Genomic DNA, 13,913 nt, shown 5'->3' with positions numbered 1-13,913 from the left:
TTGGAGAAGGAATGCTGCATGACTCCTGGGGCTAATGCTTGGAGAGGGAATGCTGCATGACTCCTGGGGCTAATGCTTGGAGAAGGAATACTGCAGGACTGCTAAGGCTAATGCTTGGAGAAGGAATACTGCAGGACTCCTGGGGCTAATGCTTGGAGAAGGAATGCTGCATGACTCCTGGGGCTAATGCTTGGAGAAGGAATACTGCAGGACTCCTGGGGCTAATGCTTGGAGAAGGAATACTGCAGGACTCCTGGGGCTAATGCTTGGAGAAGGAATACTGCAGGACTCCTGGGGCTAATGCTTGGAGAAGGAATGCTGCAGGACTGCTAAGGCTAATGCTTGGAGAAGGAATACTGCAGGACTCCTGGGGCTAATGCTTGGAGAAGGAATGCTGCATGACTCCTGGGGCTAATGCTTGGAGAGGGAATGCTGCATGACTCATGGGGCTAATGCTTGGAGAAGGAATGCTGCTGGACTGCTGCTTCTACTTCTGATCATCTGTTGGGAAAATGACCTCTTGTGAACTTGAGCGTCTCTTTACCAATCGATTTAGCTCTGTAGGACCATGCAGAAAACTAGAGCCCCCGCTCCAGCCAGTCTCCGTTCAGTAGATCGAGAGAGAGAGTAAGACAGAGAGAGCGTAGACTCCTCCTCATTCTCCGGTGTCAAAGTTGACATCAGCCCCGGAGCCGAGTTGAACGCGAGCCTCTTGTCTGAACCGGAGAGCGAGCTCACATCATTCAGTGGCGCATGCTTTACGGAGTTATGTACCTCGCGCTGTCTTGCCCTCTGAACTGCCTGCCGTCATGGATTGCAAACCGCGCGCGAAACCACTACTACTTTGTATTTTTCTGTTCATCTTGTCGTTTATTTACCCAGCACTTCTGATCATCCACCCGTCCAATGAAGGTAAGAGTGAGTGAGAGAGGATCTGACATAAAAAGAGAAAGAGTAAAGATCCATGTTAGAGAGGGGATATAGGTTATGTGTTCGCTTCCAGAGAGAGGGAGAGAGCGGTAGGCTGCAGCGGCTCGTGTTGTAGTCTGGACCCCAGACATTTAAGGTTGTTTTAACAGCACTGATGCTGTGGATGGACGGGACAGCCAGGACATGTCATGTTAGACCATTCGATAATGTCCAAAAATTGTCATGGCGGAATTTTAGCACATTTTTAAGTGATCGTGTAATTATTTTAACCCACTCTGTGTTTTGATCCAAGATGGATGTAATGCAATAGAAGGATTGATGCACGGACTTCGTGTGGCGTTTTAAACTCTCAATAAGAGCTTTGGCCCCGCTGGTAAATCGATGGAAACTGGTATTGGATGGGGGATCACGATAATCAGGTTTAGGCATTTAACACTGGGGTGTCCATGCATCTATAGGTTGGAATTAACGATTGGTATTCCATCATTATTCTCTAAATAGTGATAATAATACATTTTGAAACGTGCATGAGGAAGTGTAGATTTTGATGTTTGGTATTATAACTCACAGATGCCCATGTAGGCTATTGTCCCAAGACAACAATACCGAGTAGAAGCAGGCAGTTCAAGCGCTGTAGTGCACACTAAAGAACCAGAGGCAGGCAGTGGACCTCCGCTCCTCTTAACCCAAGCTGATCACACATTAGCCTAAATAGATGTGTATTTAGAAAATGCAACCTATTCATATGAATTCGTATTCATTCACACGGATAGTTTATTGGATTATATAAATATGCCCTACTTTGTGGAGACGTGCTCGAACTAACACGCACATTCCCCTGATTGATATCCCATAGCACGCTGTACGCAAGGACTCATCCTCTCGATATTTCAATTGCTTAACTAACCCATTGGCTACTTTTCCTTGAATAGGCCGATCTCGACGGGTTGTTTATTATCGCGCCGCGGACGCACGCACTCTCGATGGGTTGTTTATTATCGCGCTGCACACACGCATGCACACGCATGGTCCAGTTATGAAATGATTGGCCTATAGTTTCAAATGGCAAAGCTCCTCTGTAATTGCACTTTGATAAATTCCTGTAGCCTACTTGGACCGTCAATTGTGAGACAAAGCCAAATACTAATCAAGGGTGAGCGCAGTAAAATGAAGCTATTTATTGTCATGCTATTATTGACTTGCTTTTACATGGAAATAGGCTTCGCATTAGTTATAGGCATTATAATTCAAATTTGAGAACATGTTATAGAATATATTTTCCTTGATGAATTGTAACATAATTGAACTGTAAACATATAGGCCTATAAACAATTTAAGTGAATAAACGGCCTAAGACCTTGAAGGCACACAACCGAAAACATGCGAGCGACTAGACAGCATTTCCCCATAGGCCTATTCTTTGTTGCAACAGAGTGGACATATCGTCTACAGCACGAAGCCTATACCATAGGCGACCACAGTATCACGTTTGTGTTTTTCTTGTAGGAAAGGACAACGCTTGAATATAAAAAAAAATGTATTGAGAATATGGTATCAAAATGAACAACGAATAATGCTCAAAGGTCAGACAGATTAGGCCTATGGGCCAGCGCGAGAGGTCAAAGTTAAGGCCACATAACACAACTTTTTCTTTGGGCAATAAAAATGCCTAGATTTCAATCCACATCATAGCTCTTTAAGATGATCAATGTATTGTAACGAGAAGGAATTACTATTGCTACAAACCAGTCATTCCTCCATGCATGTAAGCTGCTGGGTAGAGGCGCGTATCGCCTTGTCTCATCTTTAGACCCATATTGTAGTCTAACTCATAGGCTATATAAACGGTTAATAAACCAAGCTTGGAGATTATGAAGTGACATTTGTTTTTCGATTTGATGTAGGCCTAATTACATTTATGGGTCTCTGGGCAGCATGTTGGGATTGGCCGGACACAATTTATGTGTTTTGTTTTTAGAAACGTCTGACATTTTGAGGCACAGCACATGCTTTTTGGCTGCGTTTACTGTTTTACACTTTTATTCACCTCGCTAGTTCCAGTAGCCCACACAGCTCGGTTTCGGCAGGCCAGACGTTGACATACACAGTATAGTCAAGTCAAATATAGGCCTAGTCGTTCTATTTTTGTTAGCCTAATTATTGTTTAGGGCTATGTAGGCTATGCACTTATTTATTGGTCATGAAGTTATTATTATCTCCTGTGATGGTAGAGTAATCTAATACCAATTGTCTATATATCCGTTGCTAATTGCCTATTATTTTCGTAGACTGTAGCTTATTGTTTATAAAAGTCTGCTTTCGTGCAATGTATGGCCATCCGAAACACCCGGTCTGTCTACCAGAGAGTGTCAGTATCGAGCCGTTCTCACCGTGAAGCCTCACACGCTCTAGTCTATCTGTAATAATAGAAGTATCAAAAATACTTCTATCAGAAACAGAAAATGCACACTCTGCGGAGGAAGAGGGAAGAGAGGAATCGTCTCCCTGTTTGATGCTGTTTTTGTGCTCGAGGCACCGTGTCATCGGGGCCGGGTTAAGTCAGAACCCCCTCCCTTCCTTTACAGGCTACACTGCATAAGTCCCTTTCATAAAGAAAACTTTTAGCACAAAGCCACATTTTCTCCGTTAATTTTAAAATTAAAAGAATATGGAGCATGGATTTCTGGTGTATTTACTTTTATGAGTGCAGAACAAAATAATGGGGACTTGGCTATATAAAAGTTTATCTTATTTGATATGCCTACATAGCTTTGTCCGCAAAATGTAGGTTAAGCTTATAGGCTGTGCATCTACAATTGACCCTACGTCGTCCGGGTTAGGGTTTGGCCGGTGTAGGCCGTCATTGTAAATAAGAATTTGTTCTTAACTGACTTGCCTAGTTAAATAAAATAACGTCCTATTGGAAATATTCACAGCATTTTGTTGCCAACTATCATATCTATCATTTCAGAGCATAAAAAGTCGTAAATCGACAATAGTAATACAGTCCAACCACTGTTCAATCCGTAACGCCCTACTTTGGGGCTTAGCGGAACCACGACTCGCATGGCTCATTGGGCTGCATTATATAAAACCCATACCCTAAAGTAATAGACTATGATATAGGATAGCTTTAGGACAACCTGACCGTGCGTGTGTGTGTGTGTTTTGTGAATGTTCAGAATAAACTGTGAAGCAGGTGATATAGTCCTGTTGTAAGGCGGGGAAAAATATGGACGTTTTAGAAATGTAAAACTGAACTATTACATGACGACTAAGATTATGTCACCTTTTATGCTTCCTCTCAAGATTTAGAGGTTCATTAGGTCAATTATATGTACGAGAATTACACAATAATATCAGGCTATTCATCATTATCATTAATTATAGGCCTAATGATCATGATGATGACAATACTCTTAATTATTAGCCAACATATATTGTTTATTTTTATTGCAAACTTCTAGCTACTCTTGTGTTTATTTGATGAAAGAATAAATCTTTCAACAACTTCGGCAAGGTACAGTTTCAACATCATGCTTCGCCTTAAGCATGATCAGAATTGTAATGTTAAAATAGATTTTAGGGATCTGAAGTTTCCCCACCAGGCCTTCAACTTTATAAATGTTAATTTATTTATTTACTTATGCCTATATATTTTTTGTATTGTTTTCGTTTGAATTAACTTATGCCTATTGCAACACTAGACAAGTTTAGAAAAGTTGTTCTCAGTACTTCGATGCTGTATTTTTCCCCACATCATTATACCGCCCATCATTATTGTTTTATCTGAGGCTGTTTCATCAGGTCCTCGTGAGATCTTCAAAACCCATTGCACTTAAATCCAATTTGAACTGACATAAGAAAAATATGTTGCTTTTGCAGATAAATATATTGTTAAAGTTTTAGCAGGATATTGTACTATTTTAAAAGTAATATGAATGCTAGATTGGTAGTGTTCTAAGGCAGAGGCCTACTGCGAGGTCAGACTATTCGGTCATGGACCAAAACTTGGTGACGCAATTTTTTCCACCTTCCACATAAGGTAATGGTAGTTTTTTGTTGTTTTTTTATAAAAATAAAATCAACCAAAATAAAGAACAACGAATTCTGAAATACCCCTTAACTTGGGCCTGTCTATATAGACTCATAATTCAAATTAAATTATTGGCTGTTCAGAGAAAGAAATGCTGCGAAAATGGTACGACCTATATACTGAATTGTATCACCATGTCCATATATTCATGTTTTCAATAGGCTATGACTTTGATCAAATGTGTATAGGACCACATGCTATTGGTTAAGGCTAGTAGCAAGACAATGGATAAACTCCCTACCGTAATACAGTATGTCCCTGTAATCCACAACACACAGAGTTATAGCGGTGACTTATTTAATATCTCCTCTCCTATCTGGGCAGGCTACCTGCTATACACACTCATATTTACAGAAGCAAATAGATGTTTTTGCCATTTAGCAGTGCTTGTCTGAAGCCATAGTCATCGGAGAACTTTGATGAGCTACGACACAGGTTCTCGTATTGCAATTCGTCTAACCCAGGAGTAGAAAGTATTACGGCCACTTTTAGGATTGTTCATTTTAAGGGGGATAATTTGGCCAGAATGTATGTGAAATTGTAGGGCTATTGGCTTGATTTGAAGAGGGCTTCTTGCACCAACGGATCAGTGTATTTTCTCAGTGTAAGTTATCTTTGAGCAGTGAGTGCGCAGCATAAAATGAGAGAAAGGCTTGGTAGGCCTAAGTGTAGCCCATGTGTGCGGGAGCGCGTGCGTGTGTGAATAGGCGACAGTGGTGAGTCTGGCTGCGTGACGCGCGGTAGTTTCTCTCCCTGCCAGGGCGCCGGGAGGCGGTGGTATTTTTAGCCGGTGGCAGGGAGGCCTTGCCCGGAGAGGCCGGGGCGGTAGCCCCGCTGGGAGGAGCAGAGGTTTGTGAGCGATGGTACCTTTCAGGGGGTCTGGAAATGTGCTTACACATGCTCCCGCTTTAAAAATAGTGCTCTATCTCTCTCTCTGTGTATGTGCGTGTGTGTATGTGTGTGTGTGTGATATACCTATCTGCTGGATGGGAGGCCTGTAGGTTAGTGGTGCGCGGATCAGCTGTTTGTTCACCCGCATCCGCCCGCAATTGCTAATAACCGATCCGCATCCGCCCGACTATATGTGATAAAGTGAACATCTGAGGTCCACACCCAACCCCTACCCGCAAATATAGAAAATACGCTATAGGCTACAGTCAATGATGGCAATACGATTTTTTTTTGACAGGGGTGCAGGATTTTTTTTGCCTGATTTCAATATGTTTCTGCTTATAATTTCCGACATTTTGGTAGGCTATTTGTTAGTCAACTTGGCTGTAATTAGATACATGTATCTTCTCTTTTGTCATATGTTGCCCTAGAATACTAAATACACCTTTGCTCAACAGAATAATGGAATAGGTCGATAGAATGAATGTTTCATTGTAGTTGACATCCGTAAAGTTTTTTTATTTTATCTTTCGCAGAGCAAAGACGTTTAGTTAGGGACTGAGAGAAAAATACAATAACGCAAAAAAAGGAAAGATTTTATGTGCAAAATGTCCAAATGACATCAGTTTGACCGGTTGTAAGGAAAAAGCAAGCTGTGAAAACGACCCAACGTGTTTCTGATAAGATTTCAGTTCGGCTTCGATGCATATTTTAAGTTGTTGAAATACTATCAGCTTTCATGATGGTTTTATGATTAAGACCGCACCTCTACAGATGGTATCTAACTGAGCATTTAATTATCTCAAGATGCATAAATAAATACATAATATTTCCCCACTCCTGTTCCCAAGTCCAATTTTTGGCTTATTTTGGTGTATAATTTTACTGCAATAAATGCTTAATTCTACAGGAGTTATTTTTAAAGCTATGTGAGACCTACGACCTACGATCAGTGTCCAGATTTCAGTTTCCATTTAACCCATCTGAACAGTAGGCTACAGTTCCCTTGACGTGCCATAGTCCTATGTGAAGTCCCGTCTTGTGACTGTCGATTTTGCATAGCGCCTCACAAACATCACACATAACATAGCCGGCACTGCTATTATCCTATTTTACCACTTCACCAAATCTTTTGTAAACATGACTTTTCTGGCCCTCCCTTCTCTTTATTTTCAACTCTCCTTTTGCAGCTTTTGTCTTATTGAATGAAATGTACGTACATTTCTTCTGCTAGCTCCCAAAAGCATTATTTGGCGATTGGCTGTGTAGGCTATTTTGCGAGCTACAGTTATGCCCTAAAGTTTAGGCTTTTGCGCTAATACCAGATAGCCTAAAAGAAAAACCTCAATGAAGCCTAAATTGCACGAGAATAATACATGTATTACTTTTTTTAAGGTATTGTTTCTCTTTACGCCCTTCAGCCACACAATATTTAATGACCCTAACCTGTCTGCCCCGATATTTAATGACCCTGCGGATATAACCGCGGGGACTGTGGGTTATGAGTCAACTTGTAGGTATAGCAGTGTAAAGTGGTGGAGGTGATGTATAGGCGTGTTTATAGGTTATCCAATATCTTACAATGTATGTGTTTATTAGAGAGACAGACTGTGTGTACATGCGTGTATGCAGCCACGTCACACGTGGTACACGACAGTATTCGGCTTCCATCCATGCCACGCTCACTGTTGCCCCCAGAGCCTCTGGTGCCTAAGGTTGCAGGTTCAAATCCAGCGATAGAAAGTTGTTTTAAGCCTATCCCAAACCTTAACCATTCAGAGTTAATACCTAACCATAAGATTTCTGAGTTAATGCCTAAACTTAACCTTAAACACTTCGAAATTTGATGTTTGAGAAACATGGATGAACGTCTAATTCTGACGTGAGACTGTGAGCTGGTTGCATGCATGAGCTGTGAGAGGGGAACCAGCAGCAGCATCAGACACAGCGACACTCGGTGTGAATAATTCATGATGGGAGGAGAACATTTCACCCTGAACACACAGTCAGTCACAACCTGCAGATGTGCCTGGCTGCAGACAGACTACTGCAGACCCTAACACACAGACACAACCGACAGTCACAACAGGCGTGTTCCCTACATTCTGTGGCAGTCTGGGCAGACTGATTTCTATATCATATGGATGTGTTCCTGCAGAAACTGCTCACTGTGCATCCTGTCTTCCTACAACCCTGTGTACACCTTGCTGCAGAGCTTAAATCTTCAATAAAAGCTCATTCTCTACATCAGATGGAACTATAAGGCCTGTGGTTTTACTCTGTCTCTGTCTTTCCCGTATTGACTCACCTGACTGTCCCATGTTGTTTGTTCCCAGACCAGAGACCAGCAGTAGTCTACTCAGACTGCTATTAATACTGTTCTTTACTGTTAGTTACCATAAAAAGTCTGTGCTTTCTGAAACACACTACGGCCGACTGACTGGGTAGTCACACTGACGAGAGAGTGTCTGTGTGAGTGTTCTGTGTGAGTGTCTGGGCATGTATTTGTGTGTGTGTGTGTTTGTGTGCATGTGGATCTTTGTGTGAGTGTGTGGGACTCTGGTGGTGATTTCCGGCCCGCGCAGCTGGAAAGGCAGCTTCAGATAGAGCCATCTAATTTTCTGCTCTCAAATTCCCTCGCTTGGCTCAATTTGAGATGGGGCCTGGCTCGTTGAGAAATGTAAATTGGAACCAATGGAGCTGGATGCTGCACTGCTATAATCTGACATCAGCAGATAGCTTTATTAGCTTTAATAGGAGTTTGTGTGTGCGTGCGGACCCTGTTTGGCTAGAATTTAGGTGAGCCTCAATTTTGTTGGCTTCAGTCTGGAATGTGCTAATAATCTTTATTTTCCTCTCCCCTCCTAAACTCTCTCTTCTCCACTCTGTACTGTCCTCGATCCTGTGCAAACTGGAAAGGGAGGTAGCAAATCAATATAATTTCCCAGTTGGGAGCATGTTCAGAACTCCTCATAGAGCAGGGATCATAATCTAGCTTCAGCCGATTTTCTTTTTGAGTGGATGGTCGGGGCTGGAACAGAATTATAATTCATTTGTAGACCTCAAGAAGCCCAAACAGATATAATGTTTGACTAAAACATAATCATTTCAAACCTTGCTTATATTTGTATACAATCAGATGTGTCTCTCTGTTATGCGCAGGAATACCTGGGAACAGATTTCCAAAATTAGTATAATTTTGAGCTGATTTCCTGGTGTTTTTATGTCCAACAATGTTTGTAAAACATTTTTTTCCCCAGAAAACTTGGGGGGCCAAATAAAACCGCCCGCGGGCAGCCAGTTGAGGAACCCTGCCATAGAGACTGACACAGATCTTCACTCTCCTCTCAAACACTTGTTAGTCAGGATATCTGATCCCAGAAAACACAGATCTTGAAGGAAGATTGAATCGAGATTAAATTGGCTTTTTCCCTGCTTTGTTGTTGCACTAGCGGCACTGCAACCCACCAGAGGCCCTGTGTCACAGCTCTTATCATACTGTTCTGTCTTAGTAATTATAAAACGGCTTGTTTGGATTCTGGATGCTGATTGGAAGAGCATTCCAAGCCGTGCTGTATTCGCCGACATAGGTCCACCTACACTATATATACAAAAGTTTGTGGACACCCTTCTATTTTAGCCACACCTGTTGCTGACCGGTGTATAAAATCAAGCATACAGCCATGAAATCTCCATTGACAAACATTGGCATTAGAATGGCCTTACTGAAGAGCTCAGTGACTTTCAACATGGCACCATCATAAGATGCCACTTTTCCAACAAGTCAATTTGTCAAATTTCTGCCCTGCTAGAGCTTCCCTGGTCAACTGTAAGTGCTGTTAACGTGAAGTGGAAATGTTTAGGAGCAACAACGGCTCAAATGCGAAGTGGTAGGTCACACAATCTCACAGAACGGGACTGACGAGCACTGAAGCGCATAAAAATCATCTGTCCTCGGTTGCAACAATCACTACTGTGTTCCAAACTGCCTCTGGAAGCAACGTTAACACAAAAACTGTTTGTCGGGAGCTTCATGAAATGGGCTTCCATGGCCAGGCAGCCTCACACAAGCCTAAGATCACAATGCAAAATGCCAACTGTCGGCTAGAGTGGTGTAAAGCTCTCCACCATTAAACTCTGGGGCAGTAGAAATGTGTTCTCTTGAGTGATCAATCACGCCAAACAATCTGGTAGTCCGACGGACGAATCTGTGTTTGACGGATGCCAGGAGAACGCTACCTGCCCCAATGCATAGTGTCAACTGTAAAGTTGAGCTCCTGAGTATTTCTTTTATATATATATATAAAGATAACACACACAAAAATAAAGTTTGGTGGAGGAGGAATAATTCTCTGGGGCTGTTTTTCATGGTTCGTGCTAGGCCCCATAGTTCCAGTGAAGGGAAATCTTAACGCTACAGCATACAATGACATTCTAGACGATTCTGTGCTTCCACCTTTGTGGCAACAGTTTGGGGGTGGCCCTTTCCTATTTCAGCATGACAATGCCCCCGTGTCAAGATCGTTGTGGAAGAGCTTGACTGGCCTGCACATAGTCCTGACCTCAACCCCATTGAACACCTTTGGGATGAAGTGGAACGCCGACTGTGAGCCAGGCCTAATCCCCCAACATCAGTGCCCGACCTCACTAATGCTCTTGTGGCTGATTGGAAGCAAGTCCCCGCAACAATGTTCCAACATCTAGTGGAAAGCCTTCCCAGAAGAGTGGAGGATGTGATAGCAGCAAAGGGGGACCAACTCCATATTAATGCCCATGATTTTTGAATGAGATGTTCGTCGAGCAGGTGTCCACACACTTTTGGTCATGTAGTGTATGTTTGATAACACTCACACCATTCAGATCACACAATCTAACCATAGCTCTCGATGACCGTTAGACCAAAGTTTAAATTAATTAACAACTAAAGAATTAATTGAAAGCTAGAATTTGTGAAATAATATAATAATTTCCATATTTACAGTGTAATAATGAATGTTGTACATATGTCCAGTCAGAGCCCATGATTTATCTGAAAACCTAAAGATGCCATTATAAAGCTTAGAACATGAGAGTTACAGGTTGACAGGGATTGTAGATCCAAAGATTGGTAACAGCATATGTGGTTTCCTGACCCTACAGTACATGTGTATCAGTACTGTACAACTCAGATGAGGGACAGTTCACACAGCTGTATCTGTGACTCGACAGCCTTCCAGGTCACCACAGACCAGAACATCTCTTGCTTTGGAGGACAGTGCAGCAGGCTGTCTCTGTTTTGGTTAGCTTTAGGAAGTCCTCAGAGGGAAACAGGCCTGGTGTGTGTGTCTATGTGTTTTAAGGAGTCCTGAGAATTGAGCAGCTGGGTAAATACTATCCTGGTAATGACTCTTGACTTGAGGTCCCAAGGCCAGGTTTAGAGAGAAAGGAGGATGAGGCTAATTAGACATCAGAAGGATAGTGATTCAAAATGTCCACAGTGGTGCCAGGACTACCTGCTTTCCCATAGTCACTTCCAGACACTCATCCCTGTTGTTATTCTCCTCCTCTCTACAGTGAACCTGTTGGACTCCAAAGCCAGCCAGGGGGAGCTGGGATGGATCTCCTACCCATCACATGGGGTGAGTAGTAGATACATGTCTCATGGTTTAAACACATTTTTACATTCTATCCTGTGTGTCAGCATTCTGTCCTGTCAGCAGATTTGTAGGTTTTAATGGTGCTAAGGACATTTCGAACAAATAATACAAGCTTATCTTCTTATCTGTAATCCTATGAGCTAAATCAAGTGGGATTATCCATAGGTTAAGTATGTGATGGGCTCACCATATGGGTGGATGGGGAGACAGATTGTGTTTCTTTGTCTTGTTAAAGAGGAGGGGGATCAGCTTGTAATATGGTTATATATGTATATATAACATATATGTTATATATGTTATGTAATATGGTTTGGATTGTTGGCAAAAACAGAACAACAACACATGTTAATAAAGCCCTAACTAGCATTGTAGTACAACAAAGCAATCAAACCTTACTAAATTAGTAGTACGGCTGGGCGATACGGCCAAAATATCATCTCAGAGTATTTTTCCATATTTTGGACAGTATGATGGTATTTAATGTTTTTGAATAATGTAAGTTGTAAATTTGCTTGATGAGTAGGGCGTGACCCTGCTGTGGCAACACATACATTCTAAGTGATTTCAATGGGTCTTTCTCCATTCTGATTGTTTTATACTGTTCAATTCAACTTCAACTAAAAATGATTTCCTGCATTTCCATCAATTTCTGACTCAGTACATTTATTAGCTAGCTAGCCTGCTAGCTAGTGATTAGCGTTAGTGGCTAACACGATTTAGCTAAAACTTGCTAAGAAAAGACAAACTAGCTGTTTGCAGATGTAAGAAACACAAACTAATATTGTAATTATAGAGAGCTTGTGGATTTATATTAAGAAGCGAAGTGGAAACATCGTTGTCATCAACATGGTTGCATGTGCTGCATTGACCATGCAGACTGAATACAAGTGTCTCGTGGTCAAGCAACAACAAATGCGCTCCTTGAGTGGCAAGGGGCGGGGCTATGTCTGTGTGGAAAGTGGCATGGAGAGAGAGAGAGCGGAGAGGGATGACTCAAGTAGTGGTGTAAGTTATAAAAATGGACGGTACACACAGAATATCACATTTAAGAAACCAAACATTCAAATACCGTTATAGAAGGTAAAGTAAAAACCCAAACCGGTCTGTGCATCCATACCGGTATACAGTAGAATACGCTATACTGCCCAGCCCTACTTAGTAGTACAACAAAGCAATCAATTCGTACTAAACTAGTATTACAACACAGATCAACCCTTACTAACCTAGTATTACAACACAGATCAAACCTTACTAACCTAGTATTACAACACAGATCAAACCTTACTAACCTAGCATTACAACACAGAGATCAAACCTTACTAACCTAGTATTACAACACAGAGACCAACCCTTACTAACCTAGTATTACAACACAGATCAACCCTTACTAACCTAGTATTACAACACAGATCAACCCTTACTAACCTAGTATTACAACACAGATCAACCCTTACTAATCTAGTATTACAACACAGATCAACCCTTACTAACCTAGTATTACAACACAGATCAACCCTTACTAACCTAGTATTACAACACAGATCAACCCTTACTAACCTAGTATTACAACACAGATCAACCCTTACTAATCTTGTATTACAACACAGATCAACCCTTACTAATCTAGTATTACAACACAGATCAAACCTTACTAACCTAGTATTACAACACAGATCAAACCTTACTAATCTAGTATTACAACACAGATCAACCCTTACTAATCTAGTATTACAACACAGATCAACCCTTACTAATCTAGTATTACAACACAGATCAAACCTTACTAATCTAGTATTACAACACAGATCAACCCTTACTAATCTAGTATTACAACACAGATCAACCCTTACTAATCTAGCATTACAACACAGAGATCAACCCTTACTAATCTAGCATTACAACACAGATCAACCCTTACTAATCTAGTATTATAACACAGAGATCAACCCTTACTAACCTAGTATTACAACACAGAGATCAACCCTTACTAACCTAGCATTACAACACAGAGATCAACCCTTACTAACCTAGTATTACAACACAGAGATCAACCCTTACTAACCTAGAATTACAACACAGATCAACCCTTACTAACCTAGCATTACAACACAGATCAACCCTTACTAATCTAGTATTACAACACAGATCAACCCTTACTAATCTAGTATTACAACACAGATCAAACCTTACTAATCTAGTATTACAACACAGATCAACCCTTACTAATCTAGTATTACAACACAGATCAACCCTTACTAACCTAGTATTACAACACAGATCAACCCTTACTAATCTAGTATTACAACCACAGATCAACCCTTACTAACCTAGCATTACAACACAGATCAACCCTTACTAAC

At 41.4% G+C, this 13,913-nt stretch overlaps 1 protein-coding gene across 2 annotated transcripts in view; it reads left to right on the top strand.

Moving 5' to 3' along the window:
• Positions 1 to 605: 605 nt before the first annotated feature.
• LOC106586535 (ephrin type-A receptor 3) overlaps positions 606 to 13,913 on the top strand; it is a 153,631-nt gene continuing 140,323 nt past the window's right edge. For both annotated transcript variants that reach the window (XM_014173940.3, XM_045707295.2), the window contains exons 1-2: positions 606 to 912; positions 11,471 to 11,535. In XM_014173940.3, coding sequence (XP_014029415.2) covers positions 810 to 912; positions 11,471 to 11,535 — 168 coding nt within the window. In that variant the 5' untranslated portion in view covers positions 606 to 809. The remainder of the gene's footprint in view (positions 913 to 11,470; positions 11,536 to 13,913) is intronic.

This window comes from Salmo salar, chromosome 25 (assembly GCF_965601325.2).
Source record: "Salmo salar chromosome 25, fSalSal1, whole genome shotgun sequence".
Classification (NCBI taxonomy): Eukaryota; Metazoa; Chordata; class Actinopteri; order Salmoniformes; family Salmonidae; genus Salmo; species Salmo salar.
This window is presented reverse-complemented; position numbering and strand designations above follow the sequence as displayed.